At 27.0% G+C, this 17074-nt stretch overlaps 2 protein-coding genes across 2 annotated transcripts; both read left to right on the forward strand.

Annotated features, from left to right (window-relative positions):
* Nucleotides 1–6243: 6243 nt before the first annotated feature.
* Nucleotides 6244–7481, forward strand: LOC137834886 (thioredoxin-like protein Clot). Its single transcript, XM_068643114.1, has 2 exons — nt 6244–6501; nt 7051–7481. Exons 1-2 carry the CDS (start codon nt 6357–6359, stop codon nt 7302–7304), a joined length of 399 nt encoding a protein of 132 aa, XP_068499215.1. The 5' UTR covers nt 6244–6356; the 3' UTR covers nt 7305–7481.
* A 7340-nt stretch (nt 7482–14821) lies between these two features.
* Nucleotides 14822–16381, forward strand: LOC137836216 (protein LIM1). Its single transcript, XM_068645060.1, has 2 exons — nt 14822–15217; nt 16204–16381. The coding sequence occupies exons 1-2, from the start codon at nt 14899–14901 to the stop codon at nt 16218–16220; spliced, it is 336 nt and encodes a 111-aa protein (XP_068501161.1). The 5' UTR covers nt 14822–14898; the 3' UTR covers nt 16221–16381.
* The last annotated feature ends 693 nt before the right edge of the window (nt 16382–17074 follow it).

A 17074-nucleotide genomic window follows, 5' to 3' on the forward strand; every position in this document is an offset into this window, starting at 1 on the left:
TTTTTGTTAATAAATATATTTATCAAATCATAATAATAATGGAGTAAAATTATATTACTTAAGTAGAAAATATAACAAAAAAATTAATGTAATTTTTTACTATAGAAGCAGAATATAGAGCAATGGAAAAACTTGTTTGGAATTGACTTGGTTGAGATATATGCTTAAAAGTTGAATTTGAGATATATGCTTAAAAGTTGAATTGTACAAATCAGTTTCATTATTTTGTGATAATCAAGCAGTTTTACATATTTAGCATAGTTTGAGAAGAACTTGAGATTTATCCATATTATGTTTATGCAAAGATGCACTTTACAAACATTTTTACAAAAGCGCTTGACATAGAACAATATTATATATTGGTTATCATACGATATAATTAGTTATTTTGTAACATAATTAGTTGATTAAATAGGCATAATCAGGTTTTATATTCCTTTTTAGTAGTTACAATTTTGTTTGTATATATATACTATACTCCTTAAATGAGAATTCATCCCATTTAAAACCAATCTCTTTACATTTTACACATTCAAATTTTTTAATTAAAACATATCGCTCAAATTATTATCATAGATTTAAGTGTATTTAATTTTTCAAATATTATTTTAATTCATTATAATTTTTATGTATATCTGTATTTTCTAATATATTATTATAAATTTGTTTTATAATATTTTAATTGATTATAAATGTATATGTATCTGTATTTTTTAAATATTTTCATAAATTTTATGTTGGTTACAAAACTTTATATTAATCAAAACACAAGTACAAATATTAGTTATGATAAATTTACAAATATTATTTTAATTTATAACATATATTTTAATATACTTATGTTTTAAAGAAGAAAATAATAATTTATAATGTACTAATAAATTCTTGTTTTGATTAGGTGGGAGACAAAAATAAATATTTGTATTCAAAATGTTTGGAAGTTTTTTAATTCAAAAGAAGTAATATTTTTGTTAATAAATATATTTATTAACTTATAATAATAGTTGAGTAAAATTATATTACTTAAGTAGAAAACATAATTTATATTTGATATATTTTGTTTTACATGAAGGTTATTATAAGTTGATATGAAATTCTCTTCTATCTTATTAATGGAAAATAATAAATTAGAATAATATTATATACAAATTTAAATATTCAAATATTATTATTATCTTTTGATTTCTATATTTAAAATTAATATTCAATTTATTACTTCTAAAATTTTGTTCATATTGTAAACCAATGCCATGTCATAAAAAATAGAAAATTGAATTTTGAATATATATATATATATATATATATATATATCCTCAGAATTCATCCAATTTGAAACCAATTTCTTTATTTTAGACAAATTATACTCGATTTTTTTTTTATGTTAAATGATAAGAATTTCTTAAATAAAAAAAAAGTGTGTCATCAAAAATACATTTTGAATATTTTTTAACATGTTTTCATATTTGAATTTTCAGAACACTTTTTTTTATTTTTGGAATTTTTTTACGAAATATATTTTTGAATTTTGTTTTCGTGAAATGTTTGTGGTGATACTTTCACACCACTAAAAAATAAAATACCACATTTATTTAACACCACCGAAAAAAACAAGACATTCATTTATTTTTTTCAATATAAAATTGTAATTTATATTATTATATTATTAACGAAAAACAAAATACATTTATTTAACACCATTAAGAAAACAAGACATTCATTTATTTTTTAATATAAAATTGTAATTTATATTATCATTTATACCTGTATATAAAAGGGATTCCTCATTTTAACAGCTTTAAATTTTTTTCCTATTTTATCCTTACTTTATATTTTATTTTATTAATTTATTTTGGTTATTTGGACATTTTATAATTTCAGAAGTTAATAAAACCGTTTTCAGGGGATTCCCACTTTAACTGCTTTAAATTATTTTCCTATTTTATCCTTATTTTATATTTTATTTTATTAATTTATTTTGGTTATTTGGACATTTTATAATTTCAGGAAGTTAATAAAACAGTTTTTAATTTTAAAATTTTATTTTATTTATTGTCATTTAACTGACAGGAGAGTAGAGAGATTGGTACGTTCTGTTTTAAAGTGATCTCCTTTTCTATTAAACAAAAAATTCAAGATATTTTCTAAATTCTCTAATACTAAAATATAATAAATTTGATTTGTTTTAAAATGGTAAAATTGGAAATGTGACTTAAATTGAAATTTAAAAAAAATGAATTTGAAAATTAAATTTGGAATAAATGGTTTGAGAGACGTGTACCGTTTTATTAAAGAAGAGTGAGAGACAGACGTGAAATGTAGGTTTATGGACTGTTAACTACGTGAATTGTGAAAATGTGGATTTATGGACGATTAACATTTTTTAGGCAAAAGAGTGATATATAAGAAGAATGTGAGAGAAATAATATAAAAACTATCTAAAAACAAAATTGTTGTATGGTGCTATTTGATATCCCAAGTGCACCTAAATTCAATTCCATGCCTCTTCTTTCATAACAATATATTTCTCAAGCACATAAGGAAGAATCGATATATATTCACTCCACTTGTATAACGCCTTCTCAATGCTTCAAAAACCCTAATTTTGAGATTCTAAAACTATGTATTGCTGATTCTCTTCACATTTAATCTCTTTTATTTATCTTCTTTTGTTTTTTCTATTTCTTTAATGTATGCATTTTATTTTATTTTTTTTCAATAGACATGTTTAGTTTATTTTATAAATTAATAATTAAATTTCTTTACTCATTAAGAATCACATTATTAAAATATTAAGTTCTTCAATAATATTATATTTGATTTATTGTGATAAAAAATATTTTAAACCTATTTAATTAAAAATAAATATAAATATAAGTAATAAAAGATTAACACAGTAAGATATTATTTAATTTGATTAATTTTTTTTTTCAGATTTTAATATAATTAAATAATAAAATAAAAAATATAAGTAATAAAAGATAAAAAAAACTGAATAATAAGATATTAATTAATTTGAATAATCGGTTTTTATATTTGATTTAAAAAAACTTAAAGAAAGATATAAGTGATAAAAGAAACACAATAAGATATTATTTAATTTGAATAATTGGTTTTTATATTGGATTTGGAAAAAATTAAAGATATCTATTCGCCCTCCTTCACTATTTCTATAAAATTAAACACTTCTCAATGTATAACAATTTATTATTTATTATTGAAAATGTTATTTATATTTCAATTAGTATTAATTATCTATCTTATGTGGAGTGTAGGGATGAATACGTTGTTTTTCTAATTTAAACTGAATTTATTCTCTATTTTAAAAATTAAAAATATTTATTGTGTCCTCCTGCACTAGGTTTTATTTTACCCACACCATCTCCAATACAATAATGACTTAGATGTGCAACACCACCATCACCCAAACAACAATAGTGTTTCGCTCAATACCCAAACTCTGTTTTATAACATTGTTTATTAGAATTTTAATATTAAACATAATATATATATATAAATAAATGATAAAAATAAAAAATGGAGATACACAACAATAGTAGAAATAAAAAATTGAATAAATAATAATAATAATAAAAAAAATACACATTAATAATAAAAATAAAAAATGTGGATAAACATGCTGCTCTGTACCTTGTATTATTATTAAAGTTGGTTGTTAAGTGGAAGTATATTTTTTTAAGGAGTTGAAAGTAAACTTTTTGAAAATATTTTTAGAGTAATAATAGCTTGACATCATATTTTTTCCACATTCATTTTCCAGATATATTATTATTTTATTTTAAAATTTTATCTTTATTTATTTTTATTAATAAATATAATATTATATTATTAAACGGAGAAGTGAAAGTTTAAAAAAAAAAGACAATCAAACAAATTTTACTCATGTTTTTAAAGTGACCTCACAGAACTAGAAAATTTCCTTTTACACCTCTATTTAAAAATACATATATTTTTACAATTTTTTTATAATAAAATAATAATTTTTTATGAAGTTAAGCGAATGGAAATGGTACGACCTACAATGCAGAATGGGTTATAGAAAATTATATTATCTATATAATATTTATGAAAAAAAGTTATAAGTCTTTTATTAAGTTTCATAAGATTGTTTTATTATTATAATATAATTTTAAAAACTAATTTAGCATTAAACCCGGAACTATTTATGATATTTTTGGAATAATTACATTATTAACGTATTAAATCACATTTTTTTACAGCACCTCTCACCAATTCCCCATTTACCAGTTAATTTTGTTACAATAAATAAAATAACTTAAGGCTTAACTGGTATTATATAATGTGATATAGACTTTGAGGAAAAATATCAAATTTTGTCTAAGAAAAGTATCATTTAGCATTATTAAATGATTGAATATTGTGGTTGGATAAAGTTGAAAAGGTCTCCTCCTTCAAAATGTACTTTTTTTTTTTTCATCATCTTCATTGTATTCATGAAATCATTGATAATAGTTTTTTTTTTTTCAGTGTTCAAAAAACTTCCACCAAAATATCAGGAATTTATATACACAGTAAATATAAAAGAAGAAAATATGAAAGGAAGTTCTTAAAACCACTCTCGTAGCAGTGTATGGAATAATGGAATAATGTATGGAATGCTACCGGGTAGTGCAAAATATATATATATATATATATATATATATATATATATATATATATATATTTCAACATTTTCTATCACAGGTGTGCAGTGTTGAATTGAATATACACCATTTCAAAATCAGGAGTTGACATGCACAACTCAACATGATGTGCCAAAAACTATTTTTTTAATTTTTTAAACTTTTAATATCTTTAGGGAAAAAAAATTAATTTAGAAAAAACATGGATGAAATCGAAACCCAATCATTGGCAACAAAATGTGCACAAGCCAACATTCATATGCCAAAAACTTTTTTTTAAAATTTTTTAAACTTTTAATATCTTTGAAAAATAAAAAACTAATTGAGAAATAAGATGATTTATGTACCTAAATATTTGTTCATGGAACCAAAAACAAAATATTTTATCAGTATAATTTTGTAAAATTTCACAATTTTTCTGCACCAACGAATCAAATTAATACATGCATTGAAAGAAAATATATCAAGTGTCACCCACTTTAATCAATGCACTAAATTCATTCATTTCTCATGCAATGGTAAGGGGTTGACAGGTTCTTTCTTTGGTCTTCATTCATGTACAATTAAGGAAAGACCTTCGATTTCCAAAGTGTACCACATGACAACTTTAAAGTAGGAGAATATTCGCTTACAAGCGTGTTTGAAAATAGTGTTGCAAGATAGTCATTTTGTTGACCAACTTTAACCCGTTGAATGAAGGAAAAAAATCAAACACATTTGTTGGCATGAATGAGGCTGGGATGCAGAGGCTCACATGCAATTAAAAGTAACCTACACTCCTTTGCCAAACCACGTTACAAAAAAGAGAAATCATATTACCAACGGTACCTCTAACCTACTTATGCCCACAGTATTGAAGGAATCCATCTTTCAGTTCAATATGTAGAGTTTTTTCATTCTAATTAAGTGTTGTTAGCTCACACTCATTGGTAGTTTCATACATCCTGTAAATTCCCATCAACCACAAATTATGTCTGGTGTATGATTTAATTTATAAAAATTATTGTAGATTTTTTCTACTTACGTTATTTTCTATGTAGAATTAGAAATATTTGATTAAGAATGTAACTTTGAGTTTACACCTAATAAGATTGTTTTATTATTATAATATAATTTTAAAAACTAATTCACCATTAAAACCGGAACTATTTATGATATTTTGGGAGTAATTACATTATTAACGTATTAAATCACTTTTTTTACAGTACCCCACACCAATTCGCCATTTGCCAATTAATTTTATTATAATAAACAAAATAATGTAATAGAGTTTCAATAATCACAATTTCATAAGAAAAGTCTCAAAGTATTAAATCAGAATTCAAAATGAGTTATAGAAAATTATATAATCTATATAATATTTATAAACAAAAGTTAATAAGTCTTTTATTAAGTTTCATAAGATTGTTTTATTATTATAATATAATTTTAAAAGTTAATTTAACATTAAAACCTGAACTATTTATAATATTTTTTGAGTAATTACATTATTAACGTATTAAATCATATTTTTTTACAGCACCTCACACCAATTCGTCATTTACCAGTCAATTTATTTTGTTACAATAATAAAACAACGTAAGGGTATATTGGTCTGTGAGATACCCTTTGAGGAAAAGTATCAAACTTTTTCTTAGAAAAGAGTGAAGAGTGTGAGAAGTTGGTGTTGTGGTTTTTGTTTCCAGAGAAGAAAAAATGCCGTTGAAGGTGTTGGAGGCAACAGTGTCGAGTTTTGATGGGGTCTTTGAGAAGTTCCGATCAGAGGCTGCACAAAACAAGGCGAATCTCATCCTCTTCTTGGCTGACAACGACCCTGCTACCTCTCTCAGCTGGTGCCCTGGTATCTATCGATATTTTCTATCCATGCATGTTCTTTTTCTTCTTTCTCTTGCAGCATATTCAAATCTGAGTATTTTTTCCCCAAGACGTCTCATTTAATAACCATGTCAATGTGTGAATTTGGTGACTGGCTGCACTAAATGCATAGCATTTGAAATTATTAATGGGGATTCTTTGCCGGCATAGCACAGAAATTGGGGTGGAAGAAAGTTTTTTTTTTCTGTCAATATTGGGGAAAATTGAAAAGAAGCATGTTGGTTTGCTTGTGGGAAGAGTTTCTCACAGATTGATTTTGATTTTCTGTTCATGCTTTAATTTACCTCTTTTACTCTATGATGGTTAATTACCTATCAAAGTATCAAATTGTTAGAATTTGGTGACATTTACAGTGTTTGGTTGGGGAAAATGGAGAGGAGGGAATGGAGGGATTTCTATAAACTAGAGAAGTATGAATAGTTTATCAGAATCCATGAACAGAGTGAGAGCTGAACCCCCTGATCTACAAAAAGCGTGACTATTTTTTTCTTAATACTTTCCTTTTACTTCTTAGATTGTGTGAGAGCAGAACCTGCGATCTACATGAAGCTGGAGGCTTCATCTGATGAGATTGCACTCTTGAGAGCCTATGTTGGAGATAGACCAACATGGAGAAACCCCCATCATCCATGGAGGGTGGATCCTAGGTTCAAGCTCACTGGGGTGCCAACATTGATCCGTTGGGAGAATAACACAGTCAAAGGTCGCTTGGAGGATCATGAGTCTCACGTTGAAAGCAAAATTGAAGCTCTTCTTGCTGACAAGTGACAAATGATTGCCATAGCGGAGTATCTTGGTTGGCACCACATAGTTTGAATAATATATGCTGCACTTTTATCGGCAATTTATCCACCCTATACTTTAAAACTTTGTTGCTAAAGAATATAATAAATGATGAGTACCAATGGTGACAAGGGAAGTCTATAAATCCATGTTTGGTTCTTACATTGTGTTTCTTTTTGTTTTTTATTTTAGGCAACTAGGTACAAAATTCATAGACTGAACTCAACTAAGCTAGTGTAAAATTGAACTTAACTCAATGGTTTGAAAGAACTGAACTGTATAACTGTTTAGATGAGTTGAATTAAACAGCATAGTTTGAGTGAACTGAATCAATGAACTACTCTGAAAATGCTTTTAAATTGTTTGAACTATTACTGTTGGACATGTTATTTTAAAGCATATTTTTGAATTTCGGAAGTTATAGTTCAGTTTAAAAACTAAACTAAATTAACAATTTAGTTCAGTTTTTTTCTTTCTATATAATTCAAATTTCTGTACAGTTCAATATTAACGATTCAGTTCAAAAAAAATTAACCTTAGTTTATGGGCATCATGAGTGTATTGGCTAATCCTAGATAATTTCAGTTTGCTCTGTATATAACCCAAGTCAGACAGAATTTTACAATACTTGTGATGTTTTTGCAGACTGAAGAATAGTCCAAAGAATTCTGATTCAGATTTTTTACCTTCATAGTAATGTTTCATGTTACAATTTTATAGCATGTTTGGGACACCTGAAAGTTTAACATTTCAGCTGATTATTTCTGGAAAAGAAAGAGCCTTTTGATACTTATCCTGCTGCATTTTTGTTAGAAATTGAAGTGTGAGTCGAATGTTATATTAATTAGAAATGAGAAACTTCAACACTATATAAAAAAAAAATTATAAACTTATTGTCATAAGGTTTTAGATATGATTGATGTCGTATTCTCTTATTCGGGTTTACTCGTGATTCATTAGAGTTTGTTTGTGATTCATTAGTGTCGACATTTTTATTAGGAATTAAAGTGTGAGTCTGAGTTTCATATTAATTAGAAATAAGAAAGTTAAACCGTATATGAAAAAAAGAGAGTTATAAACTCATTGTTATAAGGCTTTAGATATGAGTGATGTGTCTCTTACATGAGTTTGTTCATGATTCAGTAGTGTAGATTTTATATATGAGTGATGTTGATGAATCTCCTTATTGAATCCCCTCAAAACGCCCGAACAATTTTACTGTACTGCTCTCATTCCCGGAGGTGTTGAGTGATAGTCATTTACATGCAAAACAAAATCTTATCTCATTATTGAAGATGCTTGTGCTATGTTGAAGATGATGATGAGTTTGAGGTACATTATACTAACACTATTCATGGTTTTGAATTGCATGAAAATCCTTCATAGCCTAAGCAAAACACAATGACAGACCAATTGGTTAATGGAACATCAACTTTATCTCCTAAATTTGTTATTTTGTACAACCCTTCTAGAGGACATGACTTATCTAGATCTGATTACTTTACCAGTATTTCTGACCTTCATTCATATTCAAAAGACAAGTATAAATAATTCTTCATTCTTGGAAAATGACTTAAAACGACTAATTTTATGTCGCACATGAATTGAGATGATAAAACCAGATCAAATTTTAATCAAAAGTTATGTTGTTATTTCTTCTATGAAATATGGGCTTATTGGTTTGTGTTTACTTTTTAGAAAGGTGTATTTTTAATAAAGCACGTAAATTTCAATTTATGTGTGTCTTTAAACTGTTTATTGTAAAAATAATTAAATTCTATTTTTAAATTAATAAAATTTTATCTGCAGTGATTGTTAAAAATCATATTTACTTTTAAAATGCTTATTTTAAGTTTAAAAAATTGGTCCTGTATTTGGATTGGATTAAAGAAAAAGTCAATCATTATTAGTTTAATATACACATGCAAAACAAAGTGACAGAAACCATATCTTCAAAGCTGATCCTAATTTACCTTGTGTCTGCTATACACACCCTACTGCATTTTCTTTCTAGGCAAGAAATTCAACCACAAATCAACAAAGAAAAATTGAGAAAGTACTTTATACCCTCATCCCTGGATTTCTCCAGAGAAGGAATATATGATAATGGGGTATCAAAAGGCATCAGATACAAGGCACAAAAATATCAGGAATATTGAATAAAGTGACTTTAAACTTGAGCTCAGATGTGAACATAGCAGAAATCTGCAAACACATACTTTGGGAGGGAGCAGGGCAAGGCTCCTCAGGGCATGATTATATAAAAACTATAACCAATAAATTAAGAACACCCCTTATATTATTAAGAACACAAACTCCACATTACATAAGTTCTGTATTGGCTATGTTACATGGAAACTACTATCATACCAATATTATGTGTGTATGTAGAGAGATAGATAGAAGGTATTTGATTAACGAAGATTAAAAAATACTCATGACTTTTAGTGTTCACGTGACCACTAACTTTGAATCTAGAAATGTATGACTCAAATTTATAATTTTCATTTTACACTGTGTAAAGAGTTTTCACTTGATACCCCACATGTATAAGAACTTTAAAAAGCTTATATTCCAAAGATGAAAAAATAAAATAAAACTTGAGTAGATTGTTCAGCAAACATTTATATTAACAAGCTTACAGCTCATATATGTAACAAGTAGGATGACAATGGATTTGATAGAATAGTAAGGAGAAAAAATTGAAACAAACAAGAGAAGGGAGAAAATCCTAATTTTAACCAAAATTCTATCACTTTTATTGAGGAAGGGGATCTAATTATACCCTAGACATACCAAACTTACAAATCTAAGTCACTAAATTCTCACAACATGCAATATCTTCAACAGTATCTTCAGGTGAATTTTCTATTTGTGACAGACCCAGTATAATTACATCAGTGTACACCTCCATTTTTTAATTTTTCATTCCTCTTGAACAATAATCTCCTTCCTAGACATGTCCAAATATGAAGGATTTTATTCATAGCTTGTGAGTGTATCTCTCTCAGATCATACATAAATTAACTACACTCATAACGTAGACTATGTCAAGTCTAATATGGGCTAGGTAAATGAACATCCTCACAAGCCTTTGACATAGAATAGTCGTCATCACTCTCAATTCTATGATTTTTTTTATATGAACTTTAATGGTCTTACAATCAATCTTACATGTTTCTCTAAGAAGATCATAAACATACTTTCTTTGAGAAATAAAAATGTCTTTCTCTGTGTAAGTTACTTCTATCCTAAGGAATTGCTTTAATTTTCCTAGATCCTTCATCTCAAATTAAGTAGTATGTTTTTCTTTCAATATTTTTTTTCATATTCATCATCTCTTGCAACAATGATATCATCATCGTAGACCAAAATTAGAGTAAGCTTACCTTTAGGTGAATGTTTAATGAATAGGGTATGGTCATCTTGACTTTATTGATACCCTGTGGAGATCATAACCTAAGTGAGTCTACCAAACCAAGCATGGGGTGAATGCTTGAGTTTCCATAAGACTTTTTTCAATTTGCACAATTTATTCCTTTCTTCAGTAGAACTAAAGCCTGGAGGAATTTTCATGTAGACTTCTTCCTCTAAATTTTCCCATGTCTAGTATTTTCTAAGGCACCAATTTCTTCATTCATAGCTTGAACTTAATTCTCATCCTTCAATGCTTATTGAAATGATGTAGGGACTCTAATTGCATCAATGGTTGAGAGGAAAATTTGGTGTTTAGTTGTCACAAGAGACTTGGTACAAGGCTAAGTTCCTTTTCTAAAGCAATGGTCAATCGTCAAGGTCAGGTTCACAATTATTTTCAAGAAACTTTCCAAAGGGTCAAAGGTGTCAAAAGAAGGAATACTAACCCTTGGCTCAAATGATTGGAGTTGTTATTGGATCATGTTAGGTTAGTTTTGTCTCATATGTTGTTGCATATGGAAGAAACTCTTTGAACAACTAATTTTTGAAGTCGACCCTGACTCAGGGGCAACATTGCCTTTGATACAAACCACTTTAGAGACATCTATAAGAGATGTTTCAAGAGAAGTACAAGAGTACCAAGGATAGTATCAATATGGGATGGTTACAGTTTAAAAGGAACAAAAAATTATTACAAAAATTAAGAAGAGTTGAAAGAATTCACCCCTTAAAGTTGAGGATGCATGTAAAAGAATTTAGTTTCATAAAAAATGGCATCCATGGAGGTAAAAAATTTTTTTACTCGAAGGATGGTAACAACAATATCCTTTTCTATTAGAAGCATAACCAATGAATATGTATTTAACAACTCGAGGATCTAAATTCCCATGAAACTGATTATAAATATGGACAAACATGTCACATTCAAACATCTAACTATAAAGACTAGAGATAAGGAACTAATAGAAAGAAGTAAGACATGAACTTAATGAGACTCGAGCCATCTAGAACTTGAGAGGGTAATCAATTGATAAAATAGGTATCAGTGAGAACAACCTCACCCCAAATAAGACATGTCATGATATACATATTACCTCGTTATCAGAACACAAACGTTTAATTGACTTTTCACATTGTGTACTTTTTTTTCATGCAAAAGAATATGACAAATAAGGTAAAAGATTTATATTTATATTTCATAAGTAAAATCCATGTAACATGGGAAATATCATTAATGAAAATGAAAAATTATTTAGTACTGGATATACTAGAGTTTGATGGAGGCCCCTAAGCATTAGAATAAATCAAATCAAAAGGATGAACACTCTTTGTATTACTAGGAGGATATGTGGCATGATGTTGCCTTTACAAGTTGACATATATCACATTCAAATGACTCAACATACTCTTTTGGGAAAAAAGGAAAGGAGCATAGACTTTAGAAAAAAAGGATGCATGTATTAGACGACTATGGAGAAGCCAAATTTGAGATGATTCAGAAGTAATGTAAGACTGAAGACAGGAGGTAGTCGTTTGTCTATTGAAAATACCCTTAGTTTCCAAGTTGTTAAAGTAATACAAGTCTCCATTTTCTTTAATAGTTCCAACCGTACTCCTCGTGGCAAGATCGTGAAAAACACAATGAGTGAAAAACAAAGCTACATAACAGTTTAGGTCAAAAGTAAGATTTTTAGCAGAAATAAGATTATTAGAAAGTTTTGAACTATAAAAGACATGTTTAAGGTTGAAGGATGATAACAAAATATTGGAATACAGGTCACATTTGCAGCAGTAATGTTTTACTAGAAAGAGAAACATATGATGTTAAAAGAGATGAATGACGGGTCATACGGTCTGTCGCACTAGAGTCCTTACATAAAGTTTAAAAACATTAAAAAGAAGAATTAGAGTTCTTACCGGTCATAGTTAGAGAACAAGTACTATAAGATGACTTATTGATAAACTTCAAGAGAGATTTTATATGTTCAATTTCAGCATGTAGTGTAGGCTTTCCTTCTTCAATTGAAGAGGAGAAAGGAGTCTTGCCAAAATTTCCAGAATATAAAGTTGTTTGATAAGCCTTCAGTGTGGGTTGTCTTTTTAGTTTTTCCAAATGATTGGGAGCTTTCTCCTTTCCATGCAGATTGAAGCAAGTTTCCTTAGTGTGGCCACTATAAAATCACCAAAAATCTCCCTTGCCTTTTAATCCGAGTTTCATGTTTACAAGATTTGAATTCCTAGAAGTTTGGAAGCCTTTTGAGAGGACATAACAACTCCTTCAATGGAGGGTTCATTCTTCATGGCCAGCCGACGATTCACCTCACCTCGAACAATGTAGAAAACTTCAGAAAGAGTAAGAAGTCTTTCCTTCCCAAGAATTTGTTCCTTAACAAGGTCATGTTCAAGATTCAATACTATTGTTAAACAAACTAAGCAAGAGTTACAACATCTATGTTTTTTTCCAATTTCAATTTCAAATTTTAACGTTGGTCCAACTCAATCCATAAACCTTTCAACATTCCATAATAAGAGATAGCATCATACTTGTCTTGAAAGATCATAAGAGATAAACTAAAAGTTATGATAAAATAAAAGTGAGGATATAACTATTCACAAGATTGCTTTTCTGAGAAAGCATAATTTGTAGGAGTTGAGTATATCACAAAAATTTATGTCCCTTAATTTTTACTTACTATTGAATTGTCTACACATTTCTTGAGAAAATATTAGTATTACTAAATTTCTATGCAGGATTCAAAGTATAATTATGTTAATAAAAAAAACAGAATCATCCAAACTTGATAGGTAGACGGATAAAGATATAGAGATATAGGGATTAGTAAGAGTAAATTTTATACTAATGAGAGGAATAAATTTAGACTGCATGATTATATATTAACGTTATGTAATTAATTTAAAAATCCATTTTAGTTTTAAGAATACTACATGATTTTTATGTTTAATCTTGTTCATGGTCAAATCTAATTTAAAATTTGTTCACTCAAACATTTATATTAACAATGTTCAGTTCCTCAGGTTATTTACACGTATAAAATTAAAATCAGACAGAAATATATTAATTGTTAATTCAAAAGGAAACTGCAAGATGGTTGTAACTCTGTGAAGACCTAAACCTATCTTAATGACATGTTTCAGATAAATAGTTTCATAATGATACTTGAACGGATTATCCTACATGCCAAATTATCAGGACATTACTATTATTAAAAGATTATTAAATAAAAATTTATTTTAAAAATTAAAATAATTAGTTATTTTTTTACTAAATTAAAGATTATTTTATAAATTAAAAAAATCATTAATATCTAAATTAGTTTCTATTATCAATAAAAATTTATAAAATAATTTTTCAATTAGTATATAAAAACCATCTATTAATCTTTCAAATACTAATTTATAATTTAAAATATTAATTATTAAAATTTTAATAACTAATTTAGATATCAATTTAAAAAATATTTTATAATTTTTTATTAATAATACAAATTACGTTAAATATCAATAATTTTATAATATGTAAAATAATGTTTAGTAATTAATTATTTTTTTTACGTAAATTTAATTTTTATTTAATGATTTTATTATAATATATAAAGACTAATTTTATTATGATAAGAAACAATTAAGATCGATAATACTTGTACCAAAAAGTTATTGGTTTCAGTGTTGTTTACTGTTATTAGTTATAAGCAAATTTGTAATAATGATAACTTTTATCAAACTTAAATCATTCATGAGCTATTAAATTGTAATGATTAAACGTGATTTTTTCTTAAAAAAATATTAAGTGGATCAATATTCATGTATCATATAATCAAATACTGTTAATTATTTTATCTGTAACAATTTAAATATATGACAGATTGAAATCATAAAATCACACTAATACTTCATCATTTCTTAAACACATCTCCACATTAATTCTTGAAGTAATGCAATTTTACAAATTTTCTTAGAAGAAATCACATCATTCGAATCTTCTAACTGTTAGCATTCAGCACAATCACATTGCTGATAATCTCTCTCTATCACCACTTAGTTAGAACAGGTATCATGCATGACATATGAATCATATGTATAAATAAATGCAAACCCTCAGAAACATTGTGAAGACAGTTAAAAGTTTGGCAAGAATTGAAAGATGAAGTTCTGCAGCTACATGAGGGCAGTGTCATTGGTGTGGGTTTTGATGATGATGATGATGGTAGGTTTAGGGTTTAGAGAAGTTGAAAGCAGTTCATGCAAAAGCACATTCTTCTCTACTCTTGTGCAACTCATTCCTTGTAGGGCAGCAGTTGCTCCTTTTAGCTCCATTCCCCCAACTGATGCATGTTGCAATGCCCTTAGGACATTAGGGCAGCCTTGTTTGTGTGTCCTTGTCACTGGTCCTCCAATTTCTGGGGTAGACCGTAACATGGCCTCACAGCTCCCAGACAAGTGCACAACAAACTTTGAACCATGTAATCTCTCTTCTCTTTTCTCTCTCACACATATATATACATACATACATACATATTTGAGTGCTTACTATAAACATGGAACACTGGATTTTTGTATATAAAAAAGAAATTATTGGGTGGTGTTCAACCAACATCGGATTCATGGTTTCAATTAATTTTAATTGAACTTTTTAAATTTAATAAATTATGATATTATGTGTTTCATGAAGATTTAATATATATATATATATATATATATATATATAAAAGACCAATGTTGACTTAGAATCATGTAATAGTTTCTTGAATATAACGAAGTGTTATGTAATTGGTGATATTTTTTAATCTCTAGTCCCTTTCAAAATGTCATTCATAATTTTATGTCTGTTATCATTTAGAAAAAAATTTATTTTGCATTAAAAAACAGTTTTGAAATGAAATAATCTAGTGATATTTTGTTAGATTTATTTTTAAATAAATAATAAGAGGAATTAGAGTGTATTATTATATTTTTCTTGTCCTATAATCATTAAAAACAGCTGGATTTTGTGAGAAGGTAATATTTGTTTATGTTGACCAGATTTAGGTATTTTTTTATCTTTTGTCATCTAAAATGATTGATATAAATACATAATTAAGTAATTTTTTGTTTCATGTCAGACCATTCCAAAAGCGAAAAACAAAATAATGTTTTCCCAAAATTTATATACAAATTAAAAACAATAATTTAGAGAAGTTATATGAACTCTTACAAATTCACAGTTAGTTTTTGTTATAAAGAAAAACCTCATAATTTTTCTTTTTCCATCTCAGAGACATGTAAGGAGAAATTTATTTAAATATAAGCTCTTGACAATATTGTATTAATCAATACATTAAATAATATATTTACAACATTTTTATTATATAATAATGACGAGGAAAAGGAAAATAATGGTTTATGTTGTTCTCTATGAATGTTTTGGGAGGTGAAAGAAGACTAATTTTCATTATCTCTCTTTATGCAGGTGAAATCATGTCATAAAATGAAGTTGGAGGTTAAGAGAGAATGTTATTAGAAATAAAGGCTTTTATTTTGAGAAGTGATTTATGTAATGGTTAATCAAATGTAATGAATAGATTAGTTTAATATGTTACAATAATTAATTGTTCTCGAGAAGATATAACATGCTCAAAATTAAATTATTTTGTGAGTTCAAGTTTTATTCATGAAAATACTTTTATAAAGTTTTCTCTCTACAAAAAAACCATGAGATTTTTTTTTCACACATTCAATTTCAAATTTTGAAAAAATGCGCAATTTTTATCTAATCTTCAATTTTTAAACGTTTATTATGGAGAAATCAATTTTAAAATTATCGTAATTTTAATCACTTTTAATTTAAATACATATTTATAAACTTAACAAAATAATAGTTAGTTCAAATACGTTATTACCCAAAATATGCACCAATACACGAACAATGTTTTAATAATAATAATAATAATAGTAGGTCAATGCTAATTAGGGTTACTTTTTATAAAAGAGGTTACTAGAAAATGTGAATATTAATTTTTTTCAAGTATTTAACAAGTACAGAATAATTTTTAGGATAAATTTGCGTAAAATCTTGACTTAGTACATTATCCATTTATCTTAATCCAGCTATCAAGATTCAAAAAACTGAACACGACTTTCACAAATTTTCAACACCAAATGAATAGAAATTTTAAAAATAAAACATGTCTTTAAACATCTGTATTAAACATAGGAACACCTTCAAATACAAACACCACGGGTTGATAGCTTTTGACCAAACAGAATTATGGTTTTAAGTCAGATTTTTTTTCTTATAATGTATAGTCCATTAATTGCATTTCAATGTGAAGTTGATTGCG

Source organism: Phaseolus vulgaris, chromosome 5 (assembly GCF_000499845.2).
Source record: "Phaseolus vulgaris cultivar G19833 chromosome 5, P. vulgaris v2.0, whole genome shotgun sequence".
Classification (NCBI taxonomy): domain Eukaryota; kingdom Viridiplantae; phylum Streptophyta; class Magnoliopsida; order Fabales; family Fabaceae; genus Phaseolus; species Phaseolus vulgaris.

Excerpts from the sequence above, each read along its gene's own strand:
- LOC137836216 (XM_068645060.1), top strand. The coding sequence starts at position 14,899 with ATGAAGTTCTGCAGCTACATGAGGGCAGTGTCATTGGTGTGGGTTTTG.
- LOC137834886 (XM_068643114.1), top strand. The coding sequence starts at position 6,357 with ATGCCGTTGAAGGTGTTGGAGGCAACAGTGTCGAGTTTTGATGGGGTC. Across the intron at positions 6,502-7,050 it reads CTCTCTCAGCTGGTGCCCTG|ATTGTGTGAGAGCAGAACCT; the intron begins GTATCTATCGAT and ends TTTACTTCTTAG.